The sequence below is a fragment of the Hyperoodon ampullatus genome (genome assembly GCF_949752795.1).
Source record: "Hyperoodon ampullatus genome assembly, chromosome: 4".
Classification (NCBI taxonomy): Eukaryota; Metazoa; Chordata; class Mammalia; order Artiodactyla; family Ziphiidae; genus Hyperoodon; species Hyperoodon ampullatus.
The window spans coordinates 98,634,715-98,651,151 of NC_136917.1; the positions used below are offsets into that span (position 1 = coordinate 98,634,715).

The 16,437-nt window shown below is 41.9% G+C and overlaps 1 protein-coding gene across 1 annotated transcript in view; it reads left to right on the forward strand.

The window, feature by feature from the left end:
* Nucleotides 1–16,437, forward strand: part of ELL2 (elongation factor for RNA polymerase II 2) — a gene marked incomplete at both ends in the record, with an annotated part of 98,624 nt that overhangs the window by 81,456 nt on the left and 731 nt on the right. Inside the window, one exon of the mRNA XM_079701831.1 lies at nucleotides 6,052–6,148. Within this exon, the coding sequence (XP_079557957.1) occupies nucleotides 6,052–6,148 (97 nt within the window). The remainder of the gene's footprint in view (nucleotides 1–6,051; nucleotides 6,149–16,437) is intronic.

Genomic DNA, 16,437 nt, shown 5'->3' on the forward strand with positions numbered 1-16,437 from the left:
GCGAATTACACAAATTATTTGATTCCAATTGTGGTAAATGCTGCAAAATAAATCTCTGAGGATGAATAATAAGGAGACATAGGGCAGTGAGGGAATGGGGCAAGGCCTCCCCGGGGAACTGGGATGGAAACTAATACTTGAAGGATGAGAGGAGTCAGAAGAGAGGAAAACGTACCAGGAAGAGAGAACATGTTGGAAAGGCCCCAGAGGAAGGCCTTTAGCACTCACTGAATTCATGTTTATGCAAATCGCTTCTCATTCACAAGAGCCAATTAGGGTCTGGCTTTCTTGGTGTTGAACTTGTTCCCTCAGGTGCTGCTTTGTCCTTGCTAAGCAATTCTGGAGAGATGAGGCCCAGAGACGCCCTGACATGGTTCCCTCCTGAGAACCACTGGAGGTTATTGCCTATCAGAGGCGTTTGGGTACTTGAGGTTCTTTCCTGGTGGCCTTCTTATGTGGCTACTAAGTTCTGAGGAAAGTTTCCAAAATAGAGAGACCTCAGTTTAGTAGCCAGTGGCTCCCAAAGCGGTCCGTGAGTTTTCCCGTGGGAAGGTCTGGACTGGGGAGGAACAGTGGCTGCTCTCCCAGGAGTTGGCGAGCCCACCGTCTCCCCTGAGGCCGGAGGCTGGTGCAGAGTGTGCACACGGGGCGCCACGACTGGCAGGTGCCCTCCAGCGCTGGAGGCATTTGGGGCTCTGGTAAGGAGCCTTGGCCACGTTGATAGAGCCCTATCAGCTAGAAGCAGGTTCTCTGAGGAAGAAAGAAACAACATCTGTACTATCAAAACTGCCAACCCGTCACCTCTGTTGTCAGCAGCCAGGGGAACCACCCGTGTGGTGTGACTCTAACAAGGGAATCGGTGGGCAAGCAGGAAACCAAAACAAGAGTGGTGAGAGAAAGATGCCCAAAGGACGGGGAAGCTGAAAAAGCACTTCTGGGAATAAAATGAGGTAAAGCAGGGAGGCGAGGTGGACACCTCCTTAAAGACCACTTTACGAGGTACAGTGCTTTGTGCCTTGGCTGAGCACTTTCTCAGCTGTTCGCAATTGATCCTCCCTTTAAACCCTTTATAGCGTGGCGTGGGACATCCCACCAAGAACAGGCCAGAGGGTGATGTGGTATCAGCTCTAGGACAAGAATACAAATCTTGTTGCCCTACTGCACCCCACTTCCTGTCAGTGTGCCTTGCCCTCCCAGACTTGGTGCTGATCCCCAAGATTTACCTGGTGACAGAGGAGCCCCAGTAAGGCCTCCTCACAGCCCACTCATGTTCTGCCTTCTTGAAACTGTTTTTCCTCTAAGAGTACTGAAGTGAACGAACCTCCTTTTATAGGAGGTAAAATATCCATTTCCTTAGCTGTGCTCTGGGCCAGCTACTCCTCGTTGCCTGGGCTCCTTCAACCAGGTAAATACCTCAATCTGCTCTGAAAATGCCTTCTTCTCTGCTAACATCACCCTTGAGCTCAGGCCATTCCACAGATCACTGATGGTGCTCCCAGGCTTCCTCCACTATTGCAACCATCCCCTCCATCTGTATTCTGCCCAGAGATGGGGTGCACTGCATCAGAGCCAGACCAAGTGTCCACCTGAGTGGGAACAGAATCTTAAAGGACACTTCTAAGCAAATCAGTTTCACCAGATTCTCTTTCTAAGTCACTGACCATGACTGTTATGGTCATTCGATGAAAAAATTAAAATTTGTCCTTTGTCTTTTCTTTTGTTAAAAAAAAAGTTATATCTACTCTTGCAAAAATTTCAAACAGTACCTAGTAAATAAAGTAAAAAGTAGAAGACCCCTGTTCTCACTCACCTACCTTAGGCTCCAGAGGGAGCCACTAACGGTACATATGCATGCACAGTTTTTTCTTCTGTTCAAATAGGATATCGAACTATAGGTCTGCAACTTAATTTTTTTACTTAACAACATTGCTTGAACATTCCATGTTAGCCCCTGTTGACTTCTTTCATTCTTTTTAACAATGGCATGGTATTCCACTGTTTATATCATAATTTTATAATTTAGTCACTCCTGATTGAGAGTCAGATTCTTCCTAGTAAGGGAAAACTGAAATCACCACCAACACTAGCCAAATAAATGCTCTTTTTTCAACTGAATGGTTTAACATTTTAGTCACTATCCCTGCTGACAATCCCTACCTTGCCTCACTCACTAAATCCTCTTAAAGCATGAGAAAAACACAAAATACAAAGACTGTCTACAGGATGTTCAGAAATAGTTTACAAATGTAAACATTTTAAATATTGTGCATCAGTTTCTAAAAGTGATCAAGGATATTTTGTTTCTTGAATTCAGCAACCTTTGATGCTATGAATGAGGAGAGAAGAAAAAATGTTATTTTCCCTACTGAAGATTTTGGACTATTACATCATGTTATATATTACATTGTATGTTTATTTTATATGTTTATATGTTTAGGATTTACACTAGTTACATTCTGTTCTTTAACCATAATTTTACGTGCATTTGGTTTAGCTCTATAGTAAACAAATCCTAGGCTCTACCTCATCCTTTAACACTATGCCTTCCCCTTTCCTGAGACTTAATTTTGATTCATCTTGTGGTTGACTAGACCTTGTTGTCCACTTTTTTCTCTAATTGAATACCTCTGCTGAGAAATCTGAGGTCAGCCTGATCTTTTCCCCCTTATAGGAAATTTGCTTTTTCTGCATAGATGCCTAGGAATTCTTATTGTCCTTAAATTTCAGTAACTTGACTTACATGTCATTGTGTTGATTATTCTGTGATCAGTTTTTTCCCTTGAAATCTCTTCATCTGCAAAGTCAGATCATACTTTTTATCAGTGGAATTTAATTTTTGACGTTTTTATTTCCTGCTGCATTTGTTCTGTTCTCTACTTCAGGGATACCATTATCTTATATGCTGACTGGATGCTGGCTGTCTTTAATAACTGTCATCTTCTTTCTACTTAATTTCATTTATTTGAGGTTTTTTTTTCATCCTGCAAATGCTATTTTATTCTCTCTAGTCTGACCTCTGCTTTGCTGAATACGTTTTCAACACTGTTCTAATGTGATCTCATTTCTAGGATGTTTTTATTATCTTCAATTTCTTTCATAACTCTCAGCTTAGTTTAACTTCTTTTGCTTATTCTTCTTTGGTCTCTTATATTTCATTTTCAAATTGTTTTTAAAAGATGTATTTTTCTTTTATTTCTTTGGGAGTGGAGATAGATACGCATCTGAGATGATTTGGTTTGCTGGAACAATTCTCTTTAACACTAATCTTCATCTGCATTCTGATTGTTGAGTTTCTTGCCTCCTTTTCGTTTTTTGTTTGTTTTTTTAATTTGCTTTTGGTGTTATTAGTATGCCTAAGGCTACATGAAAACATAGACTCCGCTCTGAAGGGAATGCACTTCTCTCCTGGCTTGGAGAGGAGGGTAGTTATGGAGGGGAGTCAGTGGGTAAGCTAGGGCAGCTACAGGTTTCAGGTTGGGTCTGATTCCTCAGTTTTTAGCCATATTCATCATATTCTCTCGAGTGAGTGGATCACCCAAACACAATGTCAGTAAGGATCATGAGACACTCTGGCTCTATCTTTTGTTTGGTTATTTCTGTTTATTTGTAGTTCCTTGTTTGAATCTGATCAACCACTGCACATCTGGTTGCCATTACCACTTTTTCATCCTCTCTGCCTTGCCTCCTAAATAGGAATTCTATTTGGGGGAAAAATAAATATGTCTTGCCCAATAATGTCCTTCCATCTGTCTACCATCCTCTCTGCTCTACTATGTAGAACAATCCCCCAGAGGGTGCATTTCTCTTGTGTCCCAACCACACCTTCAGTCCTTGCTCTGAGTAAAAGAGCAGCACCTGGGTCCCTATAGCACTCACTTTGAGAGAAATCTGAATGCTAATTGGAACCCAGAAGGTGTGTCTCAGCTTTCTATAGCCTCCCTTGATTCGGTCCTGATTCACTATTTTGGGCAGATAATGTGATTTGAGATTTTAGCTATTTCCTAGTTTCATTGCAGATGACTTTTTCTATCAAAATTTCATCGTTTTAAATTTCATCCCTTTTGTAGGTTTCATGGAAGGAGGTAAAGAATATATAACTTTACACTACCATCCTTCAGCTAGAACATTATTTTTTTCTTCAAACTCTTTAGTTAATAGGCTCCCTGGATTACAAGCATTTTGCTTCACTTAGTTTCATTCAAACATTTTTATTGATTAGATATTAGATGCAGAACAGTATGTAAGATGCTGCTTAAGATATAAAAATGAGTAAGACTCCAAGACCTACTTTCAAAGAACATATAGTATAACGTGGGTAAGATGAGAAATCTATAAGCAACAATAGTAAGATGCATTAAATGGGGTCAGTGAATGATCACCATTGTTGTGATGGTGATAATGATGATGAAAGGCCCTATGGAGAGTGTGATCACACCCTCTGAAGAGATGATAAAAGTTAAAAGGAAAGAGAAGAACTGGTGGGCAACATTCATCCTAAGTAACTTGAGGTAGGGTGTTATGATGACAAGACAATGGGCTTTACAATACAGACATGGGCTCACCTCTCAGATTGTACAATTACTTTACGCCCTCAGTGAAATCACTCCTCTCTGATCGTCAGTTTTGTCTTTGTTAAAATACTCAATGCTTCCAAACTGTTGTCAGAATCAAATGGAATAATGCATGCCAAGTTCCCTGCACAGTGCCTGGCTCATAGTAAGTGTTTCATAAATGTTTATTTTCTTTCTGAATTAACTCTGTTTATCATACTTCATCCTTTCATTGCCATATCTGTTCTGTCATATTAACTATTTAACACAGAGGAAGATTTTTTTTTAAGATGAGTGTTCTTATGCCCTTGTTAATTCCATCTGCTATATAATTATATAACGCAACTATATCATTGCTCTGTTAACCTTATCTCTAAAAAAATCAAATGAGACAATCATGAAAGTGCTCCTCAAACTGTCAAGTAATAGCTGGTGTAAGGAAATGGTATTATCATAATGTACACTTTATCTTGTATTCTGTCCTTATAAAAGAAATCCCAACCCCTCCTTTGAATGGGACATGCCTGTAACAGATTTGAACTGGGCTTACCCTGGTGTGTATTTAGAAAATTTCTCTACCAATTCAAAACCGTCTCTCTGAGAATATTTAGTATCTGCTTGAGGCTGGTTTAGAACCTCGCCAGTGTTTTCCATAGAGGTGCAATATTATACACATAAAAAAGAAAATAGGTCAAAATCTCCTGTAGTTGTGCTGCCTGGTTCCTCAGCTAAAGGTCATTCTTAATCCTCCTGCAGCTCCCAGAACACTGTGTGCAGTGTGTTTTTAAAAAATATTCCAGGAAGGAAATGGCTTCTTTAAAGAAAAGCAGGGAACACATTTTTATTGGGAGCAAAGGACCCCAAATGTTTCACAATTCCATTTAAAACACTGCAAAGATGAGTTCTAGGGAAACTTCATGGTGGTATTTTTCCTATAGTTAAATTTTGAGACCACATCCCTGGATAGAACCATGGCTGGGACTTTAACCATTATCCTTCTGTGAAAGGGGATGGAAAATGAGAGGATTCCATGGGCCAGTGTCACCACACCCACGTGCAGAGAATGGTATTAGCGTGGCTGGAGAGTTTCTGAGCTGGGACCTACGTGAGACTACGCCACTTCTCAGAAACATAGAAACCAAAAGGAAGTCTGAGAATGCCACAGGGCACACTCAGACTGTTATGAAAGACATGCACTGAACAAAGGGCACAGATAACCGTGAGGCCAACCTGGAAAGCTGCCTCCTTGCCCCCTTGGCATTCCCACTTCTCATGAGGAGCAGCAGCTGCTCCCAGATCTCCGCCTTCAGCCAACCAAGTCCATCTCCCAGAGACACTAGCAGTTCCTCCATCACCCAGAGTACTGTCCCCCAGTTAGATGATACGGTATTCAGAAACGCAGTTATTTTCAGAAGTAAATTTTTTGTTCTCTGAATATGATCTCATTTCCACATTTCCTAAACCTACCATACAACTTGAACTCCCTTTTTTCTATTCATAGCAGTTCCCTCATCCAGTTTTGACTCAACCTTTATCAAAGGATGTGCCGCAACCTCAGACGTTTGGAAATACTGTGTGTGTGACTCAGGAACAAATGAGTAAGTAAACATGAGCACACAGGTATCATCCCTTTGATTTATTATCCTTTATTTTCTAAAAGGGATGCTTCTTTCTCCAGGTATTAGCCAATAAGACATACAAAAATAAAACTATATGTATCTACATACATAGACACATACACATATAATACATGTATGTGTCTATGTATGTATATAAAATTTGGCTGATGCCAATATACTTTACTGCAAAAGTTGTACACATTAAAAGAAAAACACATAGCAACATCTCCTAAAAAAAAATGATGCCAAAATTAAAACCTATGTCACTGAAAGGTTAAAGTATATTACTTCTAAGATCTGTTAAATCCTTTTGCTTCCTGAAGCATACATTCTATATCAGTATTGCCTAATTGCGGACATCAGTACAGTCTTTGCTCCCTTTAAGCCCCTAAAATAAAACTAGCTCCCCCAAACTAAAATAGTAGGTTTTGTTTTTGTTTCTACTCATGTGGGGGAGTGATTGAAAAAGTGTTCACTGTGAAATTAGTAAAAACACCTTGTTTGGCCCACACCGTGTGGCTGCCCCAGGCCTGGGACCTGGGGCTGAAGTTGTACAAAACTGCCCCACCTGGGCTTATTTTGACGCCTGAGCCCAAACATTCCTTGCCTCTTTCTGTTCCTGCTCTCTGTCACATCTTAATGTGGGCCTTAGCTTACCTTTATCTTGCTGTTAGCCCACTTTTTTACCAGCCTTCTTGGCTTCCCTAAGGGCCCTGGAAACCTTCACATAAAGTCAAGGTGACTCTAAAAGTTTATTTGGACACATACTCTAAAACCTTGACCAGCTGTTTGTAGGGATATCTGGTCACCTTAGCAAAAGCACAAGCCTCTAGTTCCCAAATGAATTTTACCTTTATTTCTTGCCATTAAACAGAAGAATGCCATTTGGAGCGAAGCTGTGAAAGTTGGGTTTATATGTAGATACACCAAGAAGATACAAGTAATGCTGTTCATCTTAGTCCATGTGCCTGTCCTTTGGACTAGAAGCAAAGAAGCCACTCTGGTGGGAGTGCTTACCTTGGGTCCACAGATACCCAGGGGGCTCTTAGATGGTATTCCGGGGATCTATATATTTGGATGGGAGAAAGACTCACTCATTTATTTTCACTAACCTGTAACTGAAATTTAGTATTTCTTTCAATTATGAAGATAGGCAACAAAGCATAATAGTTACCTGTGACTTTGTCACCAACCATTGTTGTCAATACCTTGAAATATCATTAACATTCATCACTACTTTGAAGGTACAGTACTTACTAAACCCACCAATACATCTTATTTAATGTATTAAGAAGCATCTGTGTTACTTTATCACTCATTTTTTAAATGTTTGATAACTATTCTTCAATATAATTGGTTTCCTTAGAATCCTATGAATTCTGTTTTATACTTTTAAGAACATCATTCTAAGAAGTGGTCCATAGGCCCTGCCAGACTTCCAAAGGGCCTATGGCTTAAAATCAAAGAATGAGACTCTCTGCACTAGGGTTTCACAGACAAATTTGAATCGTTGATTTATAAATACATCAATCACAATTGAAACATGGTGGACGATAATGACCAATGTTTACAGAATTTGATTTAGGCATGGGCTTCTACCAGGTGTTCAACCCTCCTGGGTCAAGAAATTTCAATGAAAGGGTGAAGAGAAAGAGAACCTATTGTCAGCAAGCTTTCGGAACTGCAAGGCAAGCCATTGCATAACTATAGGCTTGGTTCACTGGTTGGCCTCTTTTATTCAGCTTGCTGAGATTACAATATTCCCGTCTTCAAGGATGATTATAGGTTACTAGGCCTGCAGGTTCAAAACTGCCCTCTGTAGCTATTCGTAAATTCCTCTGACTCTTTATTCATTGTCTGTTGAGTTCCCTAGTCATTTGCCCTAGAAGTTCTGGCTTATTACTCTGACTTACAGTTTTACTTAGAACTTTACAATGCAAGACGGTTCTTTGTCTTCAACAGAAGTTGACTCCATATAGTCAGGTCCTACTGAACTTGAGATGATTCTTCCCTTAATTTCAGCTGATTCATATTCTCAATGGCTGACTCAGCGTCATGACTCAATAATGACAACAGCATTTTAAACTGATGAAATTTGAAGAGAACCGTGGACAGAAATAGATGGGGAAAACATGTAAAACAAGTGACAGGAATAAAAGAAATACCAAATGAATGACTACCACTGTTCCTCTGTCTTGGAATAAAATAGAAACTTTACTAATAATAAGACATAATTTGCATCTGAGTAGAGCTTTTATAGTCATTATTTTGTTCGATGTCCAAAACAACTCTGTAAACAGTTACAAAAACTGAATCTCAGAAAACCCATAGGCCCCAGACTAAAAAGTGGGGCACCAGCCAGGGAAGGGGGCTAAGCTTTCTACCCTTGGGGCATGGGCTTCTCCTCACAACACAAAATCTGAAGAGCCCAGAGCCCTTGAGGGTGCAGATCTAGGAAAACCAAGTAAATAAGACAAACAAGAACTGTGTGCTGATTGAAAACTAAATGACACTGGGGAGTGCAAAATTGTAAACATAGGCACAAATCCCATGTTTTCTTGAGAGAGTTCCTAATGTTTATAGCACTCATTGAAGATGGAAAAGGACAAAGAAGCATTATTGGCCATTCTAAGCAAAAGAAAGAAATGATAATGTACATGGAAGATAGGATCCAGCAAAAGAAACTAGAGGTCAAAACCAATTGAGAGTCTACTTTAAGTTATATTTCAATTTTTAACAAGTTTATTGCTGATATATTCATAGGTTTGGTTTATGATTATAATTGCATTACCCGCTAAGCAGTATGATCTATGATACAAATAATAATGTCTTGAATTTTTAAAATATATTTCCTATATAGCTTTCTGAATAACATCTAACAAAAAATATTATGTGACGTTCTTTGATTTTATTCAAAAATAAGGGAATAACTTCAGGTTTTGGTTATTTGTATCTTGTTTTGTTTTTAGTGATCCCTTTCCCAACTACAGGGAAACCTTAATGCTCATAAAGAGAAAAGGGGGAAAAAAAAAGGATGATGGGCCCTGGCTGGTTTCTAAGCATTGTGCATACAAGCAGTTGCTACACAGGTTTCCAGATCCTGATTTGAATATCAGGGGCCAGAGTTGTGTGTGTTCCACAAAAGGCCCTTTGAAAACATTCCTTTCCCTTCCTAGTCTGACAAAGCCCTAGAATGACTGACCTTTGAGGGGCAGACGCATTGGTTTGGCCTGGCCTCTGCTCTCCCACGAAGGACTGTGAGCCGTGCTCATCTGCCTGGGATCTGCTGCCTACTTCCTCCATTATATTTAGCTCTTCAGTTATTTTCCTAATGAGCTGTCTGTTTGCCTCCAGCCTTCCAGCCAGAAAATGTGTGTAAATCATACACTAAGTACCCAGTGCTTGGGACCTACAAGGAACTGTTCTATACATTTAGAAACCCACCCACTCTAGAGTTCGTGCTGGGTGTGTCTCTTTATTCTGTTTGCCCTGTGACTGGACAAGAGCACTGCTCTCGAGCTGTCCCCAGCCTCGCACCTCCCTTCTCTCAAATGACCATCCCCATAGCCACCCTTCCCCACCTCACTAGGAGTGCTAAGGTAGCTAACAGGCAGACCAAGGACGTGTTTAGGACTGCAGCAACAGAGAGAGAACGTAAAACTTACAAATATTTTAATCGATCAGGTAGTTACCATAGGAGAATATTTTACACTTATGTTGTGGCTTTGAGTAGTCTTTATTTTGAATTATGTATGCTGAGGGAGAATGTATCTTAATATTTTTGATTTGTAGGGACTCTATAGCCATCGTCAGGCTCTGCTTTCTCATGTCTAACAGATTGGTTTTTGCTCCCCCCACCCCCCAGTGAATCTTTCACCCAAAGTTGATGTGACTCAGGGAGTTCAATCCTGCTGGATATCTGGGACTTGCTGAGCCTCAATCTGCCTTAATATGAACTGTTTACCTCCTTTGGTTCCACCTTTCCACCCCAAAAACCTAAGGAAATTGTAGAAAACCAGTACATTCAGTCTTTAAAGCCAAATGATATTTTTGGTGGTGCTTCACGATCTATTTTCATGGAGTTGATGAACACCAATATACAAGGTTATCTCTTCACATATGTAAAACAGTGCATGACTCTTACCTCTCATGTCTCCTGAAAGACTTATGTGCATATTTTAATTAGGTCCCATAAGACCCACTACATGAAATGGAGATTGACTTTTTTTTTTTTTGCGGTACACGGGCCTCTCATGGTTGTGGCCTCTCCCGTTGCGGAGCACAGGCTCCGGACGCGCAGGCTCAGCGGCCATGGCTCACGGGCCCAGCCGCTCCGTGGCAAGCGGGATCCTCCCAGACCGAGGCACGAACCCGTGTCCCCTGCATCGGCAGGCGGACTCTCAACCACTGCGCCACCAGGGAAGCCCGAGATTGACATTTTTAATTTTTTTTAATATCTTTATTGGAGTATAATTGCTTTACAATGTTGTGTTAGTTTCTGCTGTATAACAAAGTGAATCAGCTATACGTATACATATATCTGCATATCCCCTCCCTCTTGCATCTCCCACCCTCCGTATCCCACCTCTCTAGGTGGTCACAAAACACCGAGCTGATCTCCTTGTGCTATGCAGCTCCTTCCCACTAGCTATCTATTTTACGTTTGGTAGTGTATATATGTCCATGCCACTCTCTCACTTCATCCCAGCTTACCCCTCCCCCTCCCCGGGTCCTCAAGTCCATTCTCTACGTCTGTGTCTTTATTCCTGTCCTGTCCCTAGGTTCTTCAGAACCACTGTTTTTTAGACTCCATATATATATGTGTTCACATACGGTGTTTGTTTTTCTCTTTCTGACTTACTTCACTCTATATGACAGACTCTAGGTCCATCCACCTCACTACAAATAACTCAATTTCGTTTCTTTCTATGGCTGAGTAATATTCCATCGTATATATGTGCCACATCTTCTTTATCCATTCATCTGTTGATGGACACTTAGGTTGCTTCCATGTCCTGGCTATTGTAAATAGTGCTGCAATGAACATTGTGGTACATGACTCCTTTTGAATTATGGTTTTCTCAGGGTATATGCCCAGTAGTGGGATTGCTGGGTCATATGGTAGTTCTATTTTTAGTTTTTTAAGGAACCTCCATACTGTTCTCCATAGTGGCTGTATCAATTTACATTCCCGCCAACAGTGCAAGAGGGTTCCCTTTTCTTCACACCCTCTCCAGCATTTATTGTTTGTAGATTTTTTGATGATGGCCATTCTGACTGGTGTGAAGTGATACCTCACTGTAGTTTTGATTTGCATTTCTCTAATGATTAGTGATGTTGAGCATCCTTTCATGTGTTTGTTGGCAATCTGTGTACCTTCTTTGGAGAAATGACATTTTTTATTTTAAGACCTAGGAGGTGCTATGTAACCAAGCTCTCCCTAAATCTTGAAAACCTGTCTGCACACCAAGGTGGAAAAGCCCACCACCTCTATGTCCATGAGAGTGAACTTGGATGGGCAGCGGATGCTGTTCTTAAGTGGTTTTCTGCTCGAGGCAACACCAAAGGGTGAAAAAAATCTAGAGAAGATTTGGGGTTGATTTACCAACTATTGGATATTGTAAAATATTGTGTGAGTGTTTGATTTTTTAAAAGCTTTGATATGTTGATGTATAAATCTGCACATAAAGTAAACCAGGTGGAGAATGTACATCTTTCAGAGGACTCACAACAGCATTTCTTAAAACAAAAAACAAACAAAAAACCTTAGTACATTGTCCAGAGCATTTAAAGTATAGTGTAGATTTTAAATTTTAATTTAAGAATAGTTTTGAAAAAATAAAACTATATGCAGAAGATCTAATGATTTGACTTGCAGTGAGAATTTTAAAATTACATTTTCAGAGCTCACACAACCGATCCATCCCCTGACCCCCAACACCCCCCCTCTACCTATTCTTTCCCTGGTAACTTGATGTTGGGCAGAAATGAAAGGACAGAAGTTGCCAGGTCTACTTGATATTATGTGCCTACTTCTTCTCCTCCTGCCCTGACAGGAAGAAATCATGAGGCTGGGATTCGGTAAACATGAGGTTCTTGCTCAGTGCTCTGGGGAAGGTAAACCCAAGCTCTGGCAGAGGGGAAAATGCCTCCCAGTTTCCAAAACTGGACAGTCAGGCCTAGTTTGATCCACGGGATCCGGCTGCACCAAAGCAAGCCTGGGTGGCCACACTGTGGCCACATCAAAGCAGAACACCAAGCAATTTGGGGACATTTCCCCTGCAAGTTTTGGATGGAAATGCGAATGGGAGGAGAGGCTGTGACGGCCCCAGCCTCTTACCCTTCAGGTCCCGGTCGTCTCAGGACCTCCAGGATAGACTGCTCCCCTCTGTGGTCTGGGATTCATTTGTTGAGACAAAGCGTGTGTTCAGCCTCACACACGAATGAACAGCAGATGAAGAAGTAAGCCTCACTGACCACTGCTTCCCCAAGAGATCGCTCTCCCACGCCCCTCATGGAAAGCCCTCCACAGAAAAATCAATCTTCTGGTCTTTCAATCTGCCTCCTGTCCTAGCCAGAGGTTGCCAAGCATTACGGGGGGCTCCTATCACAAAGCAAACAAGGCCTGAGCAGCCGGAAGGAGAGAGAGAGCTGCTTTTTAAAAGCTTGTAAATGCTGTTATATTTTTAAAACCACTTACTGAAGAGGTGAGTTATTTTCTCCTCCTCCTTCCCCAGAAGCACAGCCATTAAGGTTACCTGGAAACCTGTCCAGGAAGCATGTGGCAAATAGCAACCAGGCAATAAAAACATCCACATCTGTCATCTAATAGGAGATCGTATCGGCAAGGTCATATTTGGGTAGAGGAAGAAGAGGAAACCTAATTAGTTTGCAGGCCCTGGCTATTCAGAGGGACGGTTCACGTGTGCATTTGGAAAGGGGGCTCTGTTCTTAGCTTGGCTGGGAGGGCACTTGATTTTGGTCTAAGTTGGAAACGAGAGAGATTTGAGATCAGATGCTCATCATACTGAAGACTACCCTGTGGAACGAAGAAGCACAAGAAGAATAAAAAGGAGTTAGCAGACACTGCCTCCGCTCTGGAAGAACTTCCAATCTGTTGGAGATGTGATGGACACGGAGAATGACCTGAGAGCATTGCTTTTTAAGTTTCAAGAGCAAAATAATATAGTATAAAGGGGCATCTACAGGGGGGACAAGAAGATTTCATAGTGAAGGTGATTTTGAATAGTCTTGAGTGACAGTGAGGACAGCAAAGAAGATGGGAGAAGAGACGGGGAGGGTAGCTGCCGTGGTATGTGAGCCAGGCACATGTGCTGAAGAGATGAAACAAAATCACCAAAAGAGGTGTTGAGAGAATGGAAAATGTATAGTGTTGTGGATCTGGATATTTTTGTGCCCATGACTGTAGGGGTAAGAAGGGCTGATGACTCCTCTGTCTCCTCATAACCTTAGCTCCAGACTCAAAAAAACCCTTCACATTATGAATGCCATGAAAGCTGTTTTTCTGTTTTTGTCTTTTTTTTTTTTTTTTTTTTGCTGTTTCTAAAGAGCTTATTCCTAATGTGTATTTCATTTCCAACCAACACCCTTTCTATATCAGATGAGGTGATAAAATGTGTAATTATAGAGAAGCAGAAAAGTGTGACTCAGCTATTTCCCCACGCGGCCTTGACCACAGACGCAGGGCTTGGGGAACTACAGCTGGCATGAAAGAAGCAGCAGGAAGAGGAGACCACTGAAAAAATGGTGTGTTAATGCTTGCTGCGTCCATCCCCTTTGCTTTACCCCAGAATATGTCCTTTTTCTGATTCAGCATGAAGAACGGTAGCTAATGAAAATCTGTAATTCTGGAAGGTAAGCTATCTGAAAACTTGTGAAAAATCAGCTGAAACCAATAACGCGAGCTGTGGGACAATCCCTGGGCTTTCCAGTCAACAGTCATCAGTTCTATCAGGGGCATCTGTACGAGTCACTAAAACATGGCCACAGTTACTTGGAAATGAGAAACCACGGAGAATCAGACACTAAAAATATCACCAGGAAATCTCCACAATGCAAACAATTCTCAGGAAGAGAAGACAGGTGCATGATAAAAGCCTGGCTGACATGCCACACTCCTCTCAAATTACAGAAAATCAATGCTATCAACCTGAGAATATTGAGCAATAGTCCAACCAGCCTCTCGGCCTACGTGCTTCACAAATGCCAGATTCATCAGGCGCCATCACCCAAAGAACACTCACCCGAGCGCTGGGGAATGCAGCATGGTCTTGGCAAGCCTTCTCGAATTGTAGGGGGACACCTGACCTCAGCTCCTCTGAAAATGGAATGAGGCACTTAGACCAGCACCTGGTCCTCCCAGCCACCTTGCAAAGGATAAGAGACAAAAGTTTAAAGGCATGAATTGGAAGACATAGTTGCACCTCTGACATACCATGGTCTCGGGAGGTTCACTTGAGCCCTCTAGGAGTTTCAGTTTCCCCATTTCCAAAATGATATAGAATAGACGTGTGTGTGTGTGTGTGTGTGTGTGTGTGTGTGTGTGTGCGGCCTTACTGTTCTCTACTGTCCTGATGCATTGGGATCAATCATAATCTACTACTTAGCCAAGTGTGAGTTTGCATTTTTCCCCTCTCAAATAAAATACATATGTACAAACACAATACACACAAACACACTCATAAAGAATGAGAATTCTTTCATTTTCTTCAATCCCAGTATGTTTCTCTGAGTGAAGAAGAAAAGGGTAGAATTCCTGTTACAAGCCAAGAATTGCTCATAAGGTTGCATACATTCATGAGAATATATTACCCATATGAGCATCACTCTTCCTGTGTGCCCTGAGGGTTAGGTTTGGGGGTTAGTTTAGTTGGGTAAAGCTAAACTCTGCTGGACTTGGTTTTCCAAGTATTTGGGGTTATTTCTTTGTTTGCTCACTCACCTGAGACATCCATATCCTTGTGTCTGAAAGGTGCTGTGTGTGTACTCATATCCCTCCCATGGGCTCCCACCCAATCCTACTAAAGCAAGAGGTGAGCAGGGCCGCTGGAGACACCACCGCCTCCCACCCACCCGCCCGCCCGAGAGGCCTGGAAGGAAAAGGGAGCTCAAGAAGGGCCACAGACTGTTTCCTACCTTCTCTGGTCTCCAAAGGTCCTTTTTCTCAGTAAAAACATAAAAGGTCCCCAAAATAATAATAGTTGCACGAGGTGAATAAGGGGATTGGATATCACTAGAAAAAAGTCCTGGGGGGAACAATTAGCTAAAACTAGTAACGAGGATACAGGGAACTTCTTGGGGATGTATTTCCCCCTAAATATGGCAAAGAAGAGTCAGGAGTAGCCTGTTGGAGAGGCGGGTAAGGGAACCACCTTTGCAAGGCCCAGGGACGCTCCCTGATGTACCTTCAAGTCCAGGCCAGCGGCTGTTCCCAACTCTCTCCTGCCGATGAAAAGCTTTCCCGCGGCCCCAGCTCCTCCCAAGTTAAACCTCTTCAGGCGCTTCACCTGATGTAAATCCAGGGTATTATTCAGGTTCCTTCTTGTTCACCTGTTCAAACCCTTTCGAACCCTCCCAGGTCTGTTGTTTCTCTCGACTTTTAACTCCATCTTGTCTCTTTCCCCCAGTATCAAAATTCGGCCATAACCCTAAGAACACATCAACTCCAGCTGTCTGCATTCTCTCCTCGGTGTTGAAAAACAAGCTCTGCGCCTGACTCCTCACCTACATGTCTTGCTCCCATGCCCGGTCCAGGCACCATTGTCCCCCTGAACAACCCCTCCTGGGCTTCCTGCCAGAAAATATTTTGCAAGTTTCACTTGAATTTGTACGTGGCATACTTCTGAACATGTAAATAATATATAAGGCCAACCTATTTTTGGAGCTAAGAGCGACAAAAATCTCAAAACTACAATCTGCCCTAAGCTGGTTTTGCCCTTAAAAAAAAAAAAGTTCTTATGAAATACCCGAATTTCTTCAGTTAATACAAATACAGACGGTGACCTAAAAGTTCAAGTAATGGCCCCAAATGAGGGGAAGTGTAATGTTGATTCTGATTTACAGAAAGTGAACCTGACTCATGGCAAGGTCCTGCAATCTCGCATGAACTCATTCTGCCTGTAAATGCGCCGGAATCAATGGTGAGCAAATGTCAACTCTGGCCAGGCAGGCAGAAGCAGTTTGTTTTCCGTTGTGCGGAAACGCCAGATCCCCATGGTTTCTGACAAAGGCCCTCGTCAAGCCGGTGT